This window comes from Protopterus annectens, chromosome 7.part0, assembly GCF_019279795.1.
Source record: "Protopterus annectens isolate FY-2018-M chromosome 7.part0, PAN1.0, whole genome shotgun sequence".
NCBI lineage: Eukaryota > Metazoa > Chordata > Ceratodontiformes > Protopteridae > Protopterus > Protopterus annectens.
Window position 1 is genome coordinate 312,819,066 of NC_056739.1, and position 18,264 is coordinate 312,837,329.

Genomic DNA, 18,264 nt, shown 5'->3' on the forward strand with positions numbered 1-18,264 from the left:
ACCTAATCTCACACCCAGCGAGATGCCATGCCCCAAACCTGGTCAATCTCAAACTTGCTGCTTGATTGATCCAGTTCCACTAATGGCAAGGACTCCCGGTATCTCATCCCCCGTTAAGGCCATTCTGGTGGCGGCTCATAAACCATCTACCAGGAAACTTTACAACAGTAAATGGAAACGTTTTTCCATTTGGGCCAAAGATAAAGAATTGGACCCCTTTACTGTCCCTATTCCGACTATTCTGGACTTCCTTTCCCTGCTTTTTAGACAGGGAGCAAGGGCCTCCACAGTTAAAGTGCAGTTGGCGGCCATCTCCCATTTTCACGTGGGGGACGCTATAGGCTCCTTAGCATCTACTAAGTTGTGTAAAACCTTCTTAAGAGGCGTTTTTCTTTTGAAACCACCTATCAAGATTGTGGTTCCCCCGTGGGATCTCACTCTGGTGTTACAAGCCTTAACGAGACCACCTTTTGAGCCTGCGGGCTCGGTTCCTTTAAAATTCTTGTCTTGGAAAACCGCTTTCTTAGTGGCTATTACTTCAGCCAAGAGAGTGTCAGAATTACATGCTCTGTGTATCAAACCCCCATACCTTATCTTTCACAAAGATAGAGTGTCCCTCAGGACTAACCCGTCTTTCTTGCCTAAGGTGGCTACAGAATCAAACATTAATCAATCAATAAATCTTCCTGTATTTTTCCCAAATTTTCACAACAAAGGAGAATGTACGTTGCACAAATTGGATGTTTACAGACAACTGCGTTTTTACTTGCACAGGACTAGAGAGTTTCGCAAGTCAGACCAGTTGTTTGTTTCTTATGCAAAATCAGCCATGGGCAAGGCAATTGCTAAAGTGACTCTAGCAAATTGGATCTGTCAGTGCATTATGCTGGGATACACCTCATCTGGGAAGCCAGCTCCGGTTGGCGTCCGTGCTCATTCCACAAGATCTGTAGCTACCTCAACAGCCTTTTGGTCTAGAGTTCCAGTAGACGATATTTGTTCAGCAGCTACCTGGTCCTCTTCCCATACCTTCATTTCTCATTACAGACTGGATATCATTTCCAGAAGTAGGGCTTCTTTTGGCTCCGCGGTGCTTCGGAATATCCTTCCGTAAGGACCACCCAGGTTCTATAGGTTAGCTGGGGACTCTGTTCCACAGGTTGCAGATCAAATGAAGTAACTACTTCAGATATAGAAGTTATGTACTCACCATAACGTTCCATCTGAGTAGATACTTCATTTGTCTGCAACCGACCCCCCCCCCTGCCAACCCCCGAACCTCAGGAATTTTCTCTGATCATTTGGAGTTGGTTTCTGTCTCGAGTTGGTGAGGCAAAAAAAACGATCTGATGTAATGTGGTTGGTACTAGGGGATTATGGGTAGGGGGAGGAGCTAGGAGCTCGGATCTTGGAGCTTGGAAAGCTACCGGATCGGATCTGAGGTCGGATCCGACACCCACATGTTGCAGACAAATGAAGTATCTACTCAGATGGAAAGTTATGGTGAATACATAACTTCTATTTTTTATTTCCCTATGTTGTTTGATATGCACCCAGACAATTGTACTGGTCTTTTTATATGTATTTTTGTTGTTTAACTATTGTCTTGAGTTTTCATTATTTTTTTGTGCTCAGGCCATGGCAGAAAAGGGTTATTTGGACCAGCTGATGTACCTGGATAACAAATGTAAAATAAGTAAATCAGTGCAGATAAGGGTAATCTTTGAGGTCAGCAGTATGTGCCATAACAAGCAGTATGTATTTATCTTTATGACATCCAAGCAGAGAAACTGCTAGATAAAAGGTAATAGCTAGACACATGTAATCCCGATCTGAAACTCCATCCAATATCCATCTCACTACTCCTTTCTTTGGGCCCGGTTGTATCTCACAAGTTTACTACAGTTAAATCTGTATAAGTGCTGGTTCTGCTGATGAACGGATGTAGATCCCTTCTTGGCATCTGTCAGGTTGGTGGTGTAGAGGTATGCTTCATGTGGAGCAAGGAATTCCAAAAACCCAGGTGAGAGAAGCATCTGATGGGCAGAACACTGGTGATTGTTTAAAGACATTATAACCTGCGAAGGAAGGTAGGAGCGGAGACATTAGAATTATGGTGTCCTGTTTAGTCCTTTTACCATAAAGAAAAGGTTGAACATTCTAAGTATCGTAAACTCATCTGATTAACTTTTTTGTTTCTAATATTTGTAGGGATGAAGGACTTGTTGATAAGTCTAGCTCCAAGCCTGATGTTGAAGTCAGTTGTGAGCCACCTCCTGAGGAGAAAGTGACAAGGTCCAGTGTGAACTCGCCAACTGGAAGTCATGTTGCTGACATTTATCTGGCAAATATTAACAAGTAAGAACAACAAAATCACCTCTAGATTATACGGGAGGAGGTAGCTTTGAGGAGTTTATCCATATGCAGACATTGATGTCTTTGATCAGTGTGCAGAGAAAACATCTGTCTCTTGAATGACGTACTTGGATTTCCAGAAGTTGGGTGGAAGGAAGAGTTAATTGATATTAGCCTCAATTTCTAAAACCTTGTTCATGGCTGTAAGCTTGTTTCATCATTCATTCATTTTTTTATTTCATCATTGTTTTGTGTGTGTTTGAGTATGTATGAGTATGTCTGACGTGTGGAATTGATCTTTTTTCATAGGATAATAGGAACTAAAAGGCAATCAAGTCTGAAGACCACGTTTGCCTTTTCAGATAACATTCTCAGGATGTACTCTCCACTTCAGAGAGGGAAAACATGGCAGGCTGTGGAAGGACATTGTGGGTACCTGTTCAGTCATCAAAGACATAAAGTAGGAAGGGTGTCACTCTGTTTAACATGCAGGAGTGACTTATTCCAGAGATGGGGCATCTGTTAGGTAGTGAATCAAGCTCTTCAACATAGGTTATTGTATAGGTTGGTGGAGGTTCAAATCTTTGGTTTGGGTGTTTGCATAGACATTCACCCTGTTAAGGATTAAGGCTCTTAAAGTATTTTTTATCATATTTTACTTGACCTTGAACCCAAGTTGTGTGCATTTACGCTGCTGCTGATTTGTAACTATAGGCTTTTCAGTTTAAGATGGCTGTCAGCCTCTTTACCGTCAGAATCTGGACAAAGAACCCCAAATCTGGGCCCTTTTTACATTGATGCTATTAACTCAAAGTAGGGAGAATAAAGGAATGTGAATTAACATGTATTTTCTTAAGAAAACGAGTCTGTACCTGGTAATTACTGTTATGTAATGAGTATCATCCAATACCTTTTCTCCAAAAAATGACAATCAGGATTAAGAGAACTTTTGAGCCAAATTCAGGGATGTCCCTTAAAATCAGAGTGACTGAGGTCTTTTATATAGTTATGTAACTATTGTTTCTGTATGCAGTTTTAAGTCCAACTCCACTAATGCCTAAAATATGCTGTAACTTCTAGAAGTCATTCCTACTTTTCTTTGGTTATGCATGTAACTGCATGTCTGAAGCATCTTCTGAGGGCTGCTGTTTACAAACACAGTAACCTGGATGGTGTGTGAGGATTGCAGATCGCCAGTGTTAAGTTAATCTATATATGGACTTTCTTGCATCATTTCCGTCCAGTGGGCCTCTTGCCTTCCTAGTTTGCACAGCATTTATGTGCAGATTTTAAGTCCTCCCACTTTCTTTAAAAATACAGAAAAAGATTTTCCATCTGTTGTTAAATTGCTTACTGGGTAATGCCACTGATACAAGCTTCCTACTTCAGAAAGCTTGTGTTGGTATTTTCTTTGTGCTAATGTTAGGGTTATTTTGAAATAAACCTACCATGTTCTTTTTATGGTATACCCAACGTTGCTCACTTTTTCAAGCTGTGTGTAATTCTGTGGCATTTACTCCAAAAATCTTCATTTAACTTTAGTTAGGTTTCTTGGCTATTTATTTATGCAGCATTCCTATTGGAGATGAAAAGAGCCAAGCTTTCCCTGTGGGCAGCACAGCAGTGTACTTATCTTTGACATAGAGGAGGAGAGCTTGCACATAAGTACAGCAGCTCTGTGCGAGTAGATGGGGGAGTAGCTGTGTGTGTGTGGGAAGGGAGGGTCAAAACCAGTACCACCTTGTACATGTAAATAGGTTTTTAATGCTCTGAGTGCACTAAGAGTAGATTTTTCGGGTAGTATACTGTGGGTGTGCTGTGACACTTGTTGGTTGGTACAACCTTCTTGTTGCTCCAGTCAGAGATGTTCTCGTCATGGAAGACCATACTACTTACAGTTTTCCACATGAAGACATGTGGTGGATTCCTGCTATGTGGGATCGACATTCCACTTGGATCTTGGATATGCAGCCTGTAAGCAGTAGCCCTCGTTACTAATATCTTTAGTATTTGGTATCATGGCACTCTGGCTGCGGGACAGAAGACATGTAATTTGCAGGTGCTAGGCCTTCCCATCTGAAAGAAGTTTCCTATGTTGGAAAACCTCTTCACATTTATCCACCAGAGCTCTGCTGCACCCTGTTTGCCAAGCTGCACCCCCTGTGTTCATCAGATCACTCACAAGATTTCTTTTCAGGTAAAAAAAAACAATCTTTTGGTTAGGGAATTCTGAGGCAAAGTTGATTTTTCAGTAGAATACGTCAAGTAAGCCACTTCAACTGGTGGATATAGATAAAACAATGACTACAGCCCGGGAACCCTAAATTTGATTAGCAGCTTTTTCACTTGCTCAGGGTGGCAAAGTATGAGCCTTTTCACCTCTTCCTGCTGGGGGAAGTGGCAGCATGACAAGAAAAAATCCCTAGAGCAAGTATATATCTATATCTATCTATCTATCTATATATATATATATATATATATATATATCTGTGTATGTAATATGTATATATAATATAACACAGGTACCAGTGCAGTACTGTTGAGGGTGGGGTTGTTTCCCTTGTAATGTCTTTGTGCAACCCTCTTGTGATGTCAAGTCTACTAGTCCAGCATGTTAAAGGGTTGGTCAGGGCCTGAGAAAAAAGTCACATGCATAGATGCATATAATATGGTGCAGATGACTTTGCTCCTCTCTGCCTTCCACTGTCCACTGTTTGTATTTCCTGCTCTCATTCTGACCCCACTAGAATAACCCCACTTACTGAGTAATGTTGCGAGAAAGGTCTGATGTCACCAGTTCCCCATTCCACCCTACTGAAACAGCACCAATCAGAGGGAATTAAGTGTGGAGGTAGGAGAAGCTGGAAGAATACTGGGCAGTTGAGACTAGCTTTCCTACTCCTTTGGAGTGGCTCTAGCTGCTGTAGTCACAGCCTACTCTTCAGGTAAGTGTACTTGCAACACACACATTCTTCTAGCAAACAGGTGTGCGCACACAGTTTTTGTGTGTTTAGAGAACCAGCACACCATAAAAGCTTGGTAGTTTTTTTTGTTTTTTTTTTTTTACAGAGAAAGTAGTAACACCACCTAGCATCAGAAATGTTGCTTGAGAAGCAAAGGACCTCAGGTAACTTTTCTAGGTATGTCATCCATTTATACAGATCAGTCCAACCCCTAGAAGAAATAGAGGGATGAAGGAGGTGAATTTGTATTCAAAACTTCCCTGTAAAAGGCATAGAATTGAGAAGGGTGAGCATTCTTCTATGCGAAGAGATCCCAACTGGTGGTGCATGTAAAATCAAAATGTCAGTACTTGTGGTACCAGTGGCTACAGCTCAGATGAACCATTGGTAGTTATCCATGATGTTCATCATGTTTCACTGTTGCAGTCATTACACTTGGGTTATCCTGCTGGCAGGCTACACGCAGTCTGCCTGAATTCCAAAGTCTTGGTCTGGCGTCGGTTGCTGTCGCCTCTTCCCTGACGTCAGTGCACCAGAGGTATAAAAGATGCAGCCGACGCCATTTTCTTCAGTCTTTCTTGCCGCATGGTGCCTGAAGCAAAAGCAGTTCGCAAGTGCCGGTCGGCTGACTCCTGAGATTTTCGAAATTGAATTTCAGATCCGAAGTCTTCAATAAAGCTAAGTACCCCGTCAGGGAAACTTTTTTCTTGCTCCAGACTGATGTCAGAAAAAGTTAACAATTGTATTTCTTGTGGGAAGCAAAAACCTCATAAGGATTTTCACTCTTACTGTATTCCTTGCCTAGGCCCTGACCACGACGTTGCTAGTTGTCGGTTTTGTGCTAGATTTAACCAATGCACTATTAAGCGTAGGACGAAGGTTTAACTACATAATGCCGTCGGAACAGCCGACGACCAGAGTTCATAAAAAGCGCAGGGAAAAAGAAAAGGACAAGCATCCGAGGTCCAAAACCGACGCTGAAGCCTCTTCTAGGCCAGTCGCCGGTTCTCAGTGAGACGCTTTCACAGCCCCTGACACCCGCTACCTCAGAGCCACAGGCCGCCTCCGACTCCTACGTGGAGATAGCTAGGCCTCTGGATACTCAAGGTATTGGGCCTTCGGAAACTAATCCCTCAGATGGGTCCGGAGCCGCTGAGCAGGCATCGGCTTCTGAGGGTGTTTTCAGACCTACACAGCTTTATATCGAGCCAACGTCAGCATCAAAGACAAAGACTAAAACAGTTTTAAAGACAAGAAAACAAGTACAGCATTCTCCAGGACAGACTTCCATGCCTAAGAAACAGATGCTCAAAATGGCCGAAGACCTAATTACTTTGATCAGGGGCTCCCAACCCCCTCCAGATAAGAGGCCTAGGCAAGACACTGAATATGATTCTTCTGATCGGGTTTCCATTTCCTCTGACTCCTCTTCAGAACAGGGATACTCTATTCCTCCCTATGAGGATTCTGATGCTGAAGAATCTATTCCTTCAGCTTCTCCTCTTGAGGATTATTCATTTGGGGAAACCTTGCATACCATGAGGGAGCATTTCCATTGGGAGAGCCAAGATTATTCAGATTCTAAGAAAAGGCTCAGAGACTTTCTTTTACTTCCTCAACACAGACCTCTTGCTATTCCTCCTGTTCTAGACATTGTGGATGATGTTTTTTCAGAGTCCGTCCTGTCTCCCGACTCTTTACCGCCTGCACCTGTTAAGCCAGACAGATACTGCAGGGTTCCATATTCTCATAAATTTCTATATAAAAACCCTGCTGCTGACCCAGAAACTAGTTCACAGGGTCCCAAAGGGGTCAAGGCTGCTACTGCAAAAAACTCTGTCCCCTCAGATAGAGATTCTAGGGCACTGGACAGATGGGGGAAAAAGTTTACACTTCTGCTACCTTGGCTGTAAGGGCTTTAAATTGTCAGTTTCATATGCTTAAATATCAGCAATATTTAATGTCTCCATCAAAACAGAAAATGTTGACAAATTCTGAATGTGCTGAGAACAAGGATTTGCAGGATTTATTGCATGCAGCTGAACAAGTGGGAAAACATACTTTGCAATGTGGTTATGATTCACTGGAGGCTTCTTGCAGGGCCGCTGTAACAGGCTTGGTCATTAGAAGGCATGCTTGGTTAAAAGAACAGTCTCTGCCTGATCATGTTAAAGCAAAATTATTGGATGCTCCATTACAGTATGATACTTTGTTTGGTGTTAGGGCAGAAGAGGTGTTGAAGAAAATGGAGGATAAAGCTAAATCTATGCAGACAGTGAAGGATTTCTTACAGGTGCAGCCACCCAGATTTAGCAGGAACTGGCTTTCTAAGAACTGGTCCTTTCCCACGTCAGACAGGCCACAAAGAGGCAGATACAGAAGCCCTAAAGGCAGACAACAGCCTCAGGGCTCATACAGGCCCAAACAGTGGGGTGCTTCTACCTTCAAAAGCGGAGAAGACAAATCACAGCCATATAGGAAACAGTCCCAATGACTTCCCTCTGCCAATGCCAAGCATTTATCTGTTGGCAGCACCTTTAGGGGGAAAGCTAGCACTTTTTTCACAAACGTGGCACATGATTACCCAGGACAAATAGGTCTTAAGTATAGTCTCTTAGGGCTACAGGTTCCACTTTCACACCCTTCCAAAGGCAAAAGGTATGCTAGACCTGCCACACAATCAATGGGCAGAGGCACAAAACCAAGTTTCATCCTTCATGGACATGAGGGCTATTCAGCCAGTGCCACAACAAGAGCAGGGACAAGGATTTTACTCAAGACTTTTCTTAGTACCAAGAAAGGACAAAGCATGGAGACAGATTCTGGACCTGTCTATTCTAAATACTTTTCTGGATGTTCCGAAATTCAAAATGTTGACTCTGCAGCAGCTTCTACCCATGCTGGGCAAAAAGGCTTGGCTTGTAACTTTGGACCTCAAAGAGGCATACATCAGACAATCTTGCAGAAGATACCTCAGATTCATAGCTGGCTCAAAGCACTACCAATTCTCTGCACTGCCCTTTGGCTTATCTACTGCGCCCAGGGTCTTCACAAAATGCCTGGCACCAGGAATTGCATTTTGCAGACAAAGAGGAATTCAAATATATCCCTACTTGGATGACTGCCTTATTCAAGCAGAGGCCAAAGACATTCTACTAAAGCATCTGGCATTTGGAAAAAGATTGCTAATTTGCCTAGGGTACAGAGTAAATGAAAAGAAATCAAAACTAGTACCCTCTCAAGAGATAATATTCCTGGGTGCAAGCTTAAATACAACTGCCCAGATGGCTTATCTCATGCCAGACAATAAAGGCATCTGACTTCTTACTTCGAAAACATGGCAACAAAGACCCAGTTATCTGCAAGAAAAATTCTGCAGGCTCTGGGCTACATGACCTCCTGCATTCTGCTAATTCCATATGCAAGACTGCATATGAGGAAATTACAATGGTACCTAAAGAGTGTTTGGACTCAGCATTGCCAAAGCCTGGAATCATTAATTTTCCTCATTCCTTGCCTGCAACAGGAGTTTCGATGGTGGGCACAGGCCTGTCACCACAACAAGGGACAGCCATTCACTTTACCGACAGCCAGGCAGACACTAACAACAGATGTATCAGATTATGCCTGGGGGGCCCACTTGGCAGGAAAATCTATTCAGGGCACATGGGCCCCCAAGCCAAAGGCATCTACACATCAATCAAAAAGAGATGCTAGCTGTACAAAATGCCCTGACAGCCTTCAAGGACCTACTTCATCCAGGACACCTGCTGGTAAAGACGGACAACACCACAGTCATATGGTACATAAACAAGCAGGGGGGCACACATTCCTTCCCCCTCTGCAGACAAGCCATGATTTTGTGGAACACAGCATTGACTTACCAAGTACACCTGCAAGCACAATTCCTGCCAGGAAAAACAAATGCTCTGGCAGACGAACTAAGCAGAAACCTCATGGACCCTCATGAGTGGAAACTAGATCCACAAAACTTCAGCATGATAACAAGGAAATGGGGACGCCCAGACATAGATCTTTTTGCCTCCCCTCACAACTGCCAACTTCAGAGATTCTGCACAAGGACTTATCACAAACAAGCATGGAAAGTGGATGCCCTGTCATTCAGCTGGAACAACCTTAGAGTATATGCCTTTCCTCCACTGCCTCTTCTCTCCAAGGTACTCCTAAAGGTCAGACAAGAGAAGCCACAAATGATACTGATTGCCCCGGATTGGCCACGCCAACACTGGTACCCAATCCTACGGAGCTTATCCTAAGGAGCTTGTCCCAAGGCCCAGCCTGGACATTGCCTCAAATTCCTCATTTACTGACCCAACAAAACAATCAGATCCTGCACAGTCAACTCGGAACTCTAAATCTAGCTGCATGGAGGATACAGTAACCATTCAGAATACACCTCTCTCTAAAGCGGTTATGGATGTAATTTTGGAGGCCAGGAGGCCCAGCACCAGAAAATCTTATGCAGAAAAATGGAAGAGATTATGTGCTTGGAACCAGGCACAAAGAATTGACACACTTGTTCCAAATATTCCTCAGATTTTACAATATCTAACTGAGATGCTGGATAAAGGCCTATCCTTCTCATCAATTAAGATCCATGCCTCTGCCATTTCAGCTCATTACAATACAGACCCACCCAGTTTTTCATATCCATTGCTTAGGCAGTTCCTCAGGGGGGGTCAAAAACATAAGACCTCCAAGGAGAGCACTAATACCTGCATGGGACCTCAATTTTGTCTTGGAAAAACTCACAATGCCTCCTTTTGAGCCAGCCAATACAGCTGACATAAAATTCTTATCATGGAAAACAGCTCTGCTCCTAGCCATAACTTCAGCAAGAAGAGTCTCAGAATTACAGGCATTAATGGCTGTGGAACCTTTTATTATCTTCCATCCGGACAGGGTTTCTCTAAGGACAAACCCAACATTTATGCCTAAGGTAGTGTCCAGTGTGGTTCTTAACCAAACCATTCATTTGCCTACTTTTTACCCAAACCCGCAGAATAAAGGGGAGAGACTTCTGCATTCTTTGGACATACACAGACAGCTACGCTTCTACTTGGACAAAACTAAAGCTTTCAGAAAGACTGAGCAACTTTTAGTGGCATATGCTGCAGGATCACAAGGAAAGGCGATCTCAAAGCAGACTATTTCAAAATGGATAGGACACTGCATTCGTTTCTGCTATTCACAACATGGTAAATCAGTGCCTAAGGTCATTAGACCACATTCTACCAGGGCAGCAGCCACCTCAGCAGCCTTCCTCAGGGGAATACCAACCAAGGATATTTTGGAGGCTGCAACTTGGACTTCAGTGCACACTTTTAGTAAGCAGTACCACTTGCCTCTTTACTCTAAATCCAGAGCAGACTTTGCCACTGCAGTCTTGCAGGGCCTTATAGCTACTCCTAATTCTATTTAGACCCAGCCATCCAACCTCAGCTTTGGGATTCAACCCAAGTGTAATGACTGCAACAGTGAAACACGATGAACATAGTACAGTTGTGTACCTACCATAAATGTAGATGTTCGAGTGTATTCACTGTTGCAGTCCAGGTTACCCACCCACCATCCCCCTTTCTTTGCTCGGACTTATCTGTACTTCTCCATCCTATACAAACTATGTGGTGTATTTGCTTGTAGATGAAGGTTTTTTTTTAGTGCATGCTTTTATTAGCAATGTTTTTTAGCCTACCCTTTAGGGGGCACCTAACATCTGGGGCAAGAAAAACTGAAGAAAATGGCATCGGCTGCATCTTTTATACCCCTGGCGCACTGACGTCAGGGAAGGGGCGACCGCAACCGACGCCGGACCAAGACTTTGGAATTCAGGCCTACTGTGGGTAGCCTGCTAGCAGGATAAACCAAGTGTAATGACTGCAACAGTGAATACACTCGAACATCTATATTTATGGTAGGTACACAACTGTACTTTCTCACGCCAGGCTTTATTGCCACTGCAGATTTTCTTTCCTTCAAAACATGAAAGATCCCTGATGTTATTCATGTTTCAGTGTTGCAGTCATCACTTGTGGGTTATCCCTGCTGTGGTAGCCGTCTGCCGGCCCAAACACCAGAGTCAATGTTTTTCTGCATCAGCTGCTGTCGCCTGTAGACTGACGTCAGGTTGTCAGTGCTATAAAGCAGGGCAGCTGACCCTATTACATCAGTCTTTCTTGTCATGGAGCCTGTAGCAGAAGTAGTTCGTAAGTGTGCCAGTCGGTCGCTACCAGAGTTTGGATCACAGCTGAAAATATCTAAAGCTAAGTACCCTGTTGGGGATGTCTTTTTCTTGCACTAACCGATGTCCAAAAAAGTTAACAATCGTCTCACCTGTGGAAAGCAATCCCACATCAAGACTTTCATTCATACTGTGTCACTTGTTTAGGCCCAGACCACAATGTCGCCCGTTGCCAGTTGTGTGCCCTCTTTAGTGCGAGAACCATTCATCAGAGAGCTCTTTTTGTAGACAGCTATTTTTGTCCTCTGTCTTCTCATATGGCATCAGTCAGCCAACAATCCGCAGAACCTCTGAAAAGCGTAGGGATAAGGATAGAGACAGACCTCACAAGGCCAAGCTTTCCAACGACTCTTCTGCTAAGCAGGTCGTCGGTACTCTTCATTGCGGTGCTTTTGCAGCCCCTGATGCCCGATGCGATTGCAATGCAGGCCTCTACTGAGACCCTTTTGGAGTCCGGTATGCAGCAGAATTCTTCTTAGTCTTCGAAGCCTTTGGGCTGTTTCTGCCTCGGTTGGGTCCGGAGCCGCTAAGCAGGCACCGGCTTCCAAGGAAGTCTTTCACACTACTGATTCTAGTCAGAAACCAGCATCTTCTCTCCCAACTGCTGCTACTCTCAGACCGATGACTAGAAGCCAGCCCACCCCAAGGAAATCTACCTCTAGCCACCTCTCAGACCGATGACTAGAAGCCAGCCCACCCCAAGGAAATCTACCTCTAGCCACCATCTTATTCCCGCCCCTCCACCCCAGGCCCAGATGCTTAAGATGGTGGAGGATCTTATTTCCCTTATCAGGGGCAGTCACGGCTCTACTTCTAAAAGGAAAAGACACCCTTCTCCAGAACCATTGACAAAGCAAGATTCTGAGGAATCAGATTATTCAGACCTGGAAGAGGGTCAACAACCTCTTACTGCTTATGAGGATTCAGATGTAGAGGAATCCATCCCTTCTCCCTCCCCACCAGAAGACTTCTACTTTGGGGAAACCCTCCACACCCTCAGGGAGCATTTCCAATGAGAAACTCAGGATTTCCCTTAGTCTGAGAAAAGCTTAAGAGAATTTCTAGACCTTCCTCAGCACAGACCCCTTGCCCCCCTCAGTTTTAGAAATGGTGGATGATGTTTTCCTTGAATCCAGTTTATCCCCGGGTGCCCTTCCTCCTGCTCACTGTAAGCCAGAGTACCAGATACTCACAAATACCTGTACAGAAATCCTGCTGCAGACCTGGAGGTCATTACACAGGACCCCAAGGGAGCCAGGGCTAGTTCTGCAAAGAACCCTACTCCTTCTGATAAAGATGCCAGAACTCTTGACAGATGGGGTAAAAAGGTTTACACCTCTGCAACCTTAGCCATCAGAGCTCTCAACTGTCAGTTCCATATGTTAAAATATCAACAGCACACTTTGGAACTATTAAAGCAAAATATTTCTATTTTACCTGACTGTGCCAATTCTAAGGAGTTAGCAGATTTACTGCACTCTTCTTCTTAAGTGGCTACACTCTGCACTGTGGATATGCCACACTAGAAGCCTCTAGCAGGGCAGCAGTGTCTGTATCTGTCATTCGGAACTATGCATGGTTGAAGGAACAACCTCTACCTGATCATGTCAAGTCAAAATTAATTGATGCACCTTTGGACAAGGACCGCTTGTTTGGGGAAAAAGCAGAAGAGGTGCTTAAAAAATGGAAGACAAAGCAAAATCTATGCAGATAGTTAAAGATTTCTTTCAGGTTCAACATCCTAGATTAAGCAGGAACTTTCCCTCTAAGTACTGGTCCTTTCCAGCTCCCAGCAGACAAGGGACAAGCTAACTCCCTCAGGGACAGGCCACCCATGTCCCTACAGCAGGGACAACAGAGAACCGAGCAATGGACCACATCTGTCCCTAGGGCAGGGAGATATTATTCGTGTTTCACTGTTGCAGTCATCACATTTGGGTTATCCCTGCCAGGGTAGCCCTCGGCCGGCCCAAATACCAGAGATTTAGTATTTCTGCGTCGGTTGCTGTCGCTTGAGGACTGACATCAGGTCATCAGTAGTATAAAGTAAGGCAGCCGACACCATTACATCAGTCTTTCTTGCCATGGAGCCCAAAGCAGAAGCAGTTCGCATGAGTGCCACTCGGCCACTACTTGAGTTTCGTCGCCAAATTGAAGTTGATGTCTTCTTAAGCTAAGTACCCAGTTGGTGATCCTTTTTTCTTGCACTAACCGACGTCAGAAAAAGTTAATAATTGTCTCGCCTATGGAAAGCAAATACCACACCAAGACTTCTACTCTTACTGCGTCACTTGTTTAGGCCCAGACCATGATGCCACCCGTTGTCATGTCTGTGCTTTGTTCAACGCCAGAACTATCCATCGTTGCGCCCTTATTGTAGTCAGATATTTTAATTTACTGTCCTCGAATTCCGATATGGCTTTGGTAAGCCATCTGACAGCAGATCTTCCAAAAAAACATAAAGATAAAGGCAGAGACAGACCGCACATGTCCAAACCTACCAACGATGCTTCCGTTAAGCTAATCATCAGTCCTCTGGTACTCAGTGAAGTGCTTTCGCAGCCCCTGATGCCCGCTTCAGTTGATTCGCAGGCCGCTACCGAGACCCTTTGAGTCTAGTATGCCGAAAAACTCTTCTTCAACTAAGGATCCTACGGTCGTCTCTACCTTGGATGGGCCCGGAGCTGCTGAGCAAGCACTGGCTTCCGAGGAAGCCCTTCGCCCTACCGAATATCGACAAAAACTGACGTCTTCTTTCACAACTACCGATGTTCTTCATGTTTCACTGTTGCAGTCCACCGTCCGTTCTTTCAAAATGACTGAGTTTCGTAGGCCTAGGGTTTGAACCACACCCAAGAAACTGACGACCCACACTTAGGCACCTGCTTCTTTGCCTCAGTCTGAAATGCTTAAAATGGTGGAAGACCTTATCATGCTGATCAGGGGAAGCCAAGCTACCCCCTCAGAAAGGAAAAAAGATCGGTCCCCTGTAGTTTTGTTTGAACAAGAGTCAGATGAATCTGATGCATCTGACTATGAAGAGATGCAGCCCCTCTCCACTTATAAGGATTCTGATGCAGAGGACTCCATTCCTTCAGCCTCTCCCCCAGAGGAAATCCTCTGGGGAAACCCTGCATACTTTAAGGGAGCATTTCCAATGGGAGAGTCAGGACTACCCTCAGTCTAAAAAGAGACGTAGGGAATTCCTAGATCTTCCACAACACAGACCCTTGGCTATTCCCCCAGTCCTGGATGTTGTGGATGATGTTTTCCTTGAATCCAGCTTGACTCCTGATGCCCTACCTCCTGCTCCCAGAAAACCAGACAGGTACTTTAGAGACCCTGAGTCACACAAATATCTTTTTAAAAATCCAACAGCTGAGGCTGAGGTCATTTCTCAAGGGCCAAAAGGGATTAAAGCAACCTCTGCTAAGAATCTCACCCCCTCAGACAGGGATTCCTGAACATTGGACAGATGGGGTAAAGTATACACCTCAGCTACTCTTGGTATTAGAGCACTAAATTGTCAGTTCCATATGCTGAAATTTCAGCAACATACCTTGGAACTCCTTAAACAAAAAATGTCTTCCTTTCCTGCTTGGGCAGAATCTAAAGATTTACAAGACTTAATGCATTCTGCAAGTCAAGTAACTAAACACACTTTGCACTGTGGTTTTGATGCCCTAGAAGCTTCTTGCAGGGCACCAGTCACTGGATCTGTCATTAGAAGACATGCATGGCTTAAGGAACAACCCCTGCCAGACCATGTCAGATCTAAACTGTTGGATTCCCCCCTTGCGCAAAGATAACTTATTTGGCACTAAAGCAGAAGAAGTCTTAAAGATGGAAGAAAAAGCAAAATCTATGCAAACAGTTAAGGATTTCTTACAGGTCCAGCCCCATAGGTTCAGCAGGCATTGTCCCTCCAAGCACTGGTCCTTTCCTGCTCTGAGTAAACTGACCCAGCCAAGGCCCCATGGAAACAGACCTCTCAGACAGCAGCCCCAGGGAATGCAGAGATCAAAGCAGTGGACTACCTCCACTTCAAAACCAGGGAGTTCTAAGTCACCCCCTTATGGTAAGAACTCACAATGACTCACCTCCTCCACCCCCTATCCATTTTCACTTACCCCTAGAAGGAAAACTCTCCTTTCACTCAAGCACCTGGGCCAACATTACCAAGGATCAATGGGTTCTGAACATTGTGTCTCGGGGATACAGATTTTCCTTCCACACCCTTCCAAGCCCTAAAGGGTTCTCAGATCTACCACCAAATCAGTGGTCAGAGGTTCAAAAGCAAATCTTTTCCCTGCTCTCTATGAGGGCACTAGAGCACGTTCCTGCAGAACAGATAGGCCAAGGCTTCTACTCCAGACTTTTTCTGGTGCTCAGAAAAGAGGGCATCTGGTGCCCCATCCTCAATCTATCCATTCTAAACGCCTTCCTGATGATCCCAAAATTCAAACTGCTCACCCTTCAGCAGCTGCTACCCATGCTCTCCAAGGACACTTGGTTAGCCACCCTAGATCTGAGAGGCCTACTTCCACATTCCTATCAGGGAATCATGCATGGAAATATCTCCGCTTCAGGGCAGGATCTCAACACTTTCAGTTCTTTGTGCTTCCCTTTGGCTTGTCTACTGCTCCCAGAGTTTTCAGAAAATGTCTGGTTTTGGCCATTACCTTTTGCAGACAAAGAAATATTCAGATTTACCCATACTTACACGACTGCCTTATTCAGGCAGACAGGAAAAGCTGCTCAAGTACATGACCTTTGTAAAGACCCTACTAACCTCCCTACGGTACACAATCAATGAAAAGAAATCTAAACAGGTGCCCACCCAAAGGATAATTTTCTTGGGAGCAAGTCTGGACACAGCATCCCAGATGGCATACCTTACACCGGAGAAACAAAATTTCCTAGCAGCCTACTTCTCTCATCTAGCCACCAGGCCCCAGCTACCTGCATGGAAGATCCTGCAAGCTCTGGGGTTCATGGTATCTTACGTACTACTCATTCCATATGCCAGACTGCATATGAGGAAACCTAAGTGGTACCTAAAGAGCCTTTGGTGTCAACACTCTGAAGACCTGGAAACTCTTCAACCTATACTTCCTTGCCTCAGAAAAGAATTTCTTTGGTGGGCAACAGCATGCTCCCACAAGAAGGGACTGCCCCCCCCCCCACACCTCCCAGACCCTCACCACAGACACATCAGACTATGCTTGGGTGGACACCTGGACAGCAGGTGCATACAGGGCCAATAGAGCCCACAGCAAATCCCTCTGCACATCAGTGAAAAAGATATGGCTGTGCAGCACGCCTTGATAACTTTCAAACCCCTTCTCTCTCCAGGAGTTCTTTTGATCAAAACAGACAACACAACTGTGATGTGGTACATCAACAAGCAGGGAGGGACTCATTCCTACCCTCTATGTGGGCTGGCCATGACCCTTTGGCTCACAGCCTCTTCCATGCAACTACACCTGATCCTTCCAGGCTCTTTCAACTCTCTGGCAGACCAATTAAGCAGAAACCTTCTGGACCCATGAGTGGCAACTCAACCCTAATAAATCAGAAATGGCGATCCCCGAAAGTCAACCTCTTTGCCTCCCACACCAACCATCAGCTCAGCAAATTCTGCACCAGAGAGCATCACTGCATGGCTTGGAAAGTGGATCCCCTGTCCTTCCCATGGGTCAATCTATCTGTCTATGCCTTTCCTCCCCAAGGGTACTGTTCAAAATAAAGGAGGAAAAACCAAGGACCATTCTTATAGCTTCAGACCTGCCATGACAACACTGGTACCCCTTGCTGCGCAGCCTGTCCCTGCGGCCTCCATGGCATCTTCCTCAGATTCCAAACCTCCTGACCCAGAGGGAAGGGGAATTCATGCATCCCCAATTGCAGACACTCAATTTGGCAGCTTGGCTTATTCCCTAACCCCGAACCAATCTACCATCCTCAGTAAACAGGTTCTGGATGTTATCCATGAGGCCAGACATCCTAGCACCAGAAGGTCTTATGCAGATAAATGGGAAAGGTTCTGCACCTGGATCCAGGCTAAGGGAGCCAATACGGCACAGCCCTCCATCCCTCTCATCCTGGATTACTTAGCTGACCTATTACACAGTGGTCCCACTTTCTCCTCTATAAAGATTAATGCCTCTGCTATTTCTGTTCATTTTCCCACTGAACAGCCCCTTTTCTCACACCCTTTCATCAAACAGTTCCTCAGAGGGGCTAGCAACTTGAGGCCCCCCAGAAGGGCACCAACACCAGCTTGGGACCTTAACTTTGTCTTGGAGAAGCTCCGTCTGTCTCCTTTCGAACCAGCTTCTACTGCAGAGCTAAACATTCTCGCCTGGAAGACCACATTTCTTCTGTCCATCACTTCAGCCAGAAGAGTCTCTGAGCTGCAATCATTCATGGCTTTGGAACCCTTCATCATCTTCCATGCAGACAGGGTATGCCTCAGAACTAACCCATCCTTCATGCCCAAGGTGGTGTCCAGTGTGGCTCTCAACCAATCCATTCATTTGCCCACCTTGTTTCCTAATCCCCAGAACAAGGGGGAAAGGATTATTCACTGTGTAGTAGATGTGCACAGACAGCTCAGATCCTATCTGGACAGGACTAAATCCTTCAGAAAGTTTGATCAATTGTTGGTTAGCTTTGCTACAG

The 18,264-nt window shown here is 44.9% G+C and overlaps 1 protein-coding gene across 4 annotated transcripts in view; it reads left to right on the top strand.

The window, feature by feature from the left end:
* Positions 1-18,264, top strand: part of SRGAP2 (SLIT-ROBO Rho GTPase activating protein 2) — a 1,651,541-nt gene that overhangs the window by 1,518,105 nt on the left and 115,172 nt on the right. For all 4 annotated transcript variants that reach the window (XM_044076850.1, XM_044076847.1, XM_044076846.1 and 1 more), the window contains one exon: positions 2,212-2,358. In XM_044076850.1, the coding sequence (XP_043932785.1) occupies positions 2,212-2,358 (147 nt within the window). The remainder of the gene's footprint in view (positions 1-2,211; positions 2,359-18,264) is intronic.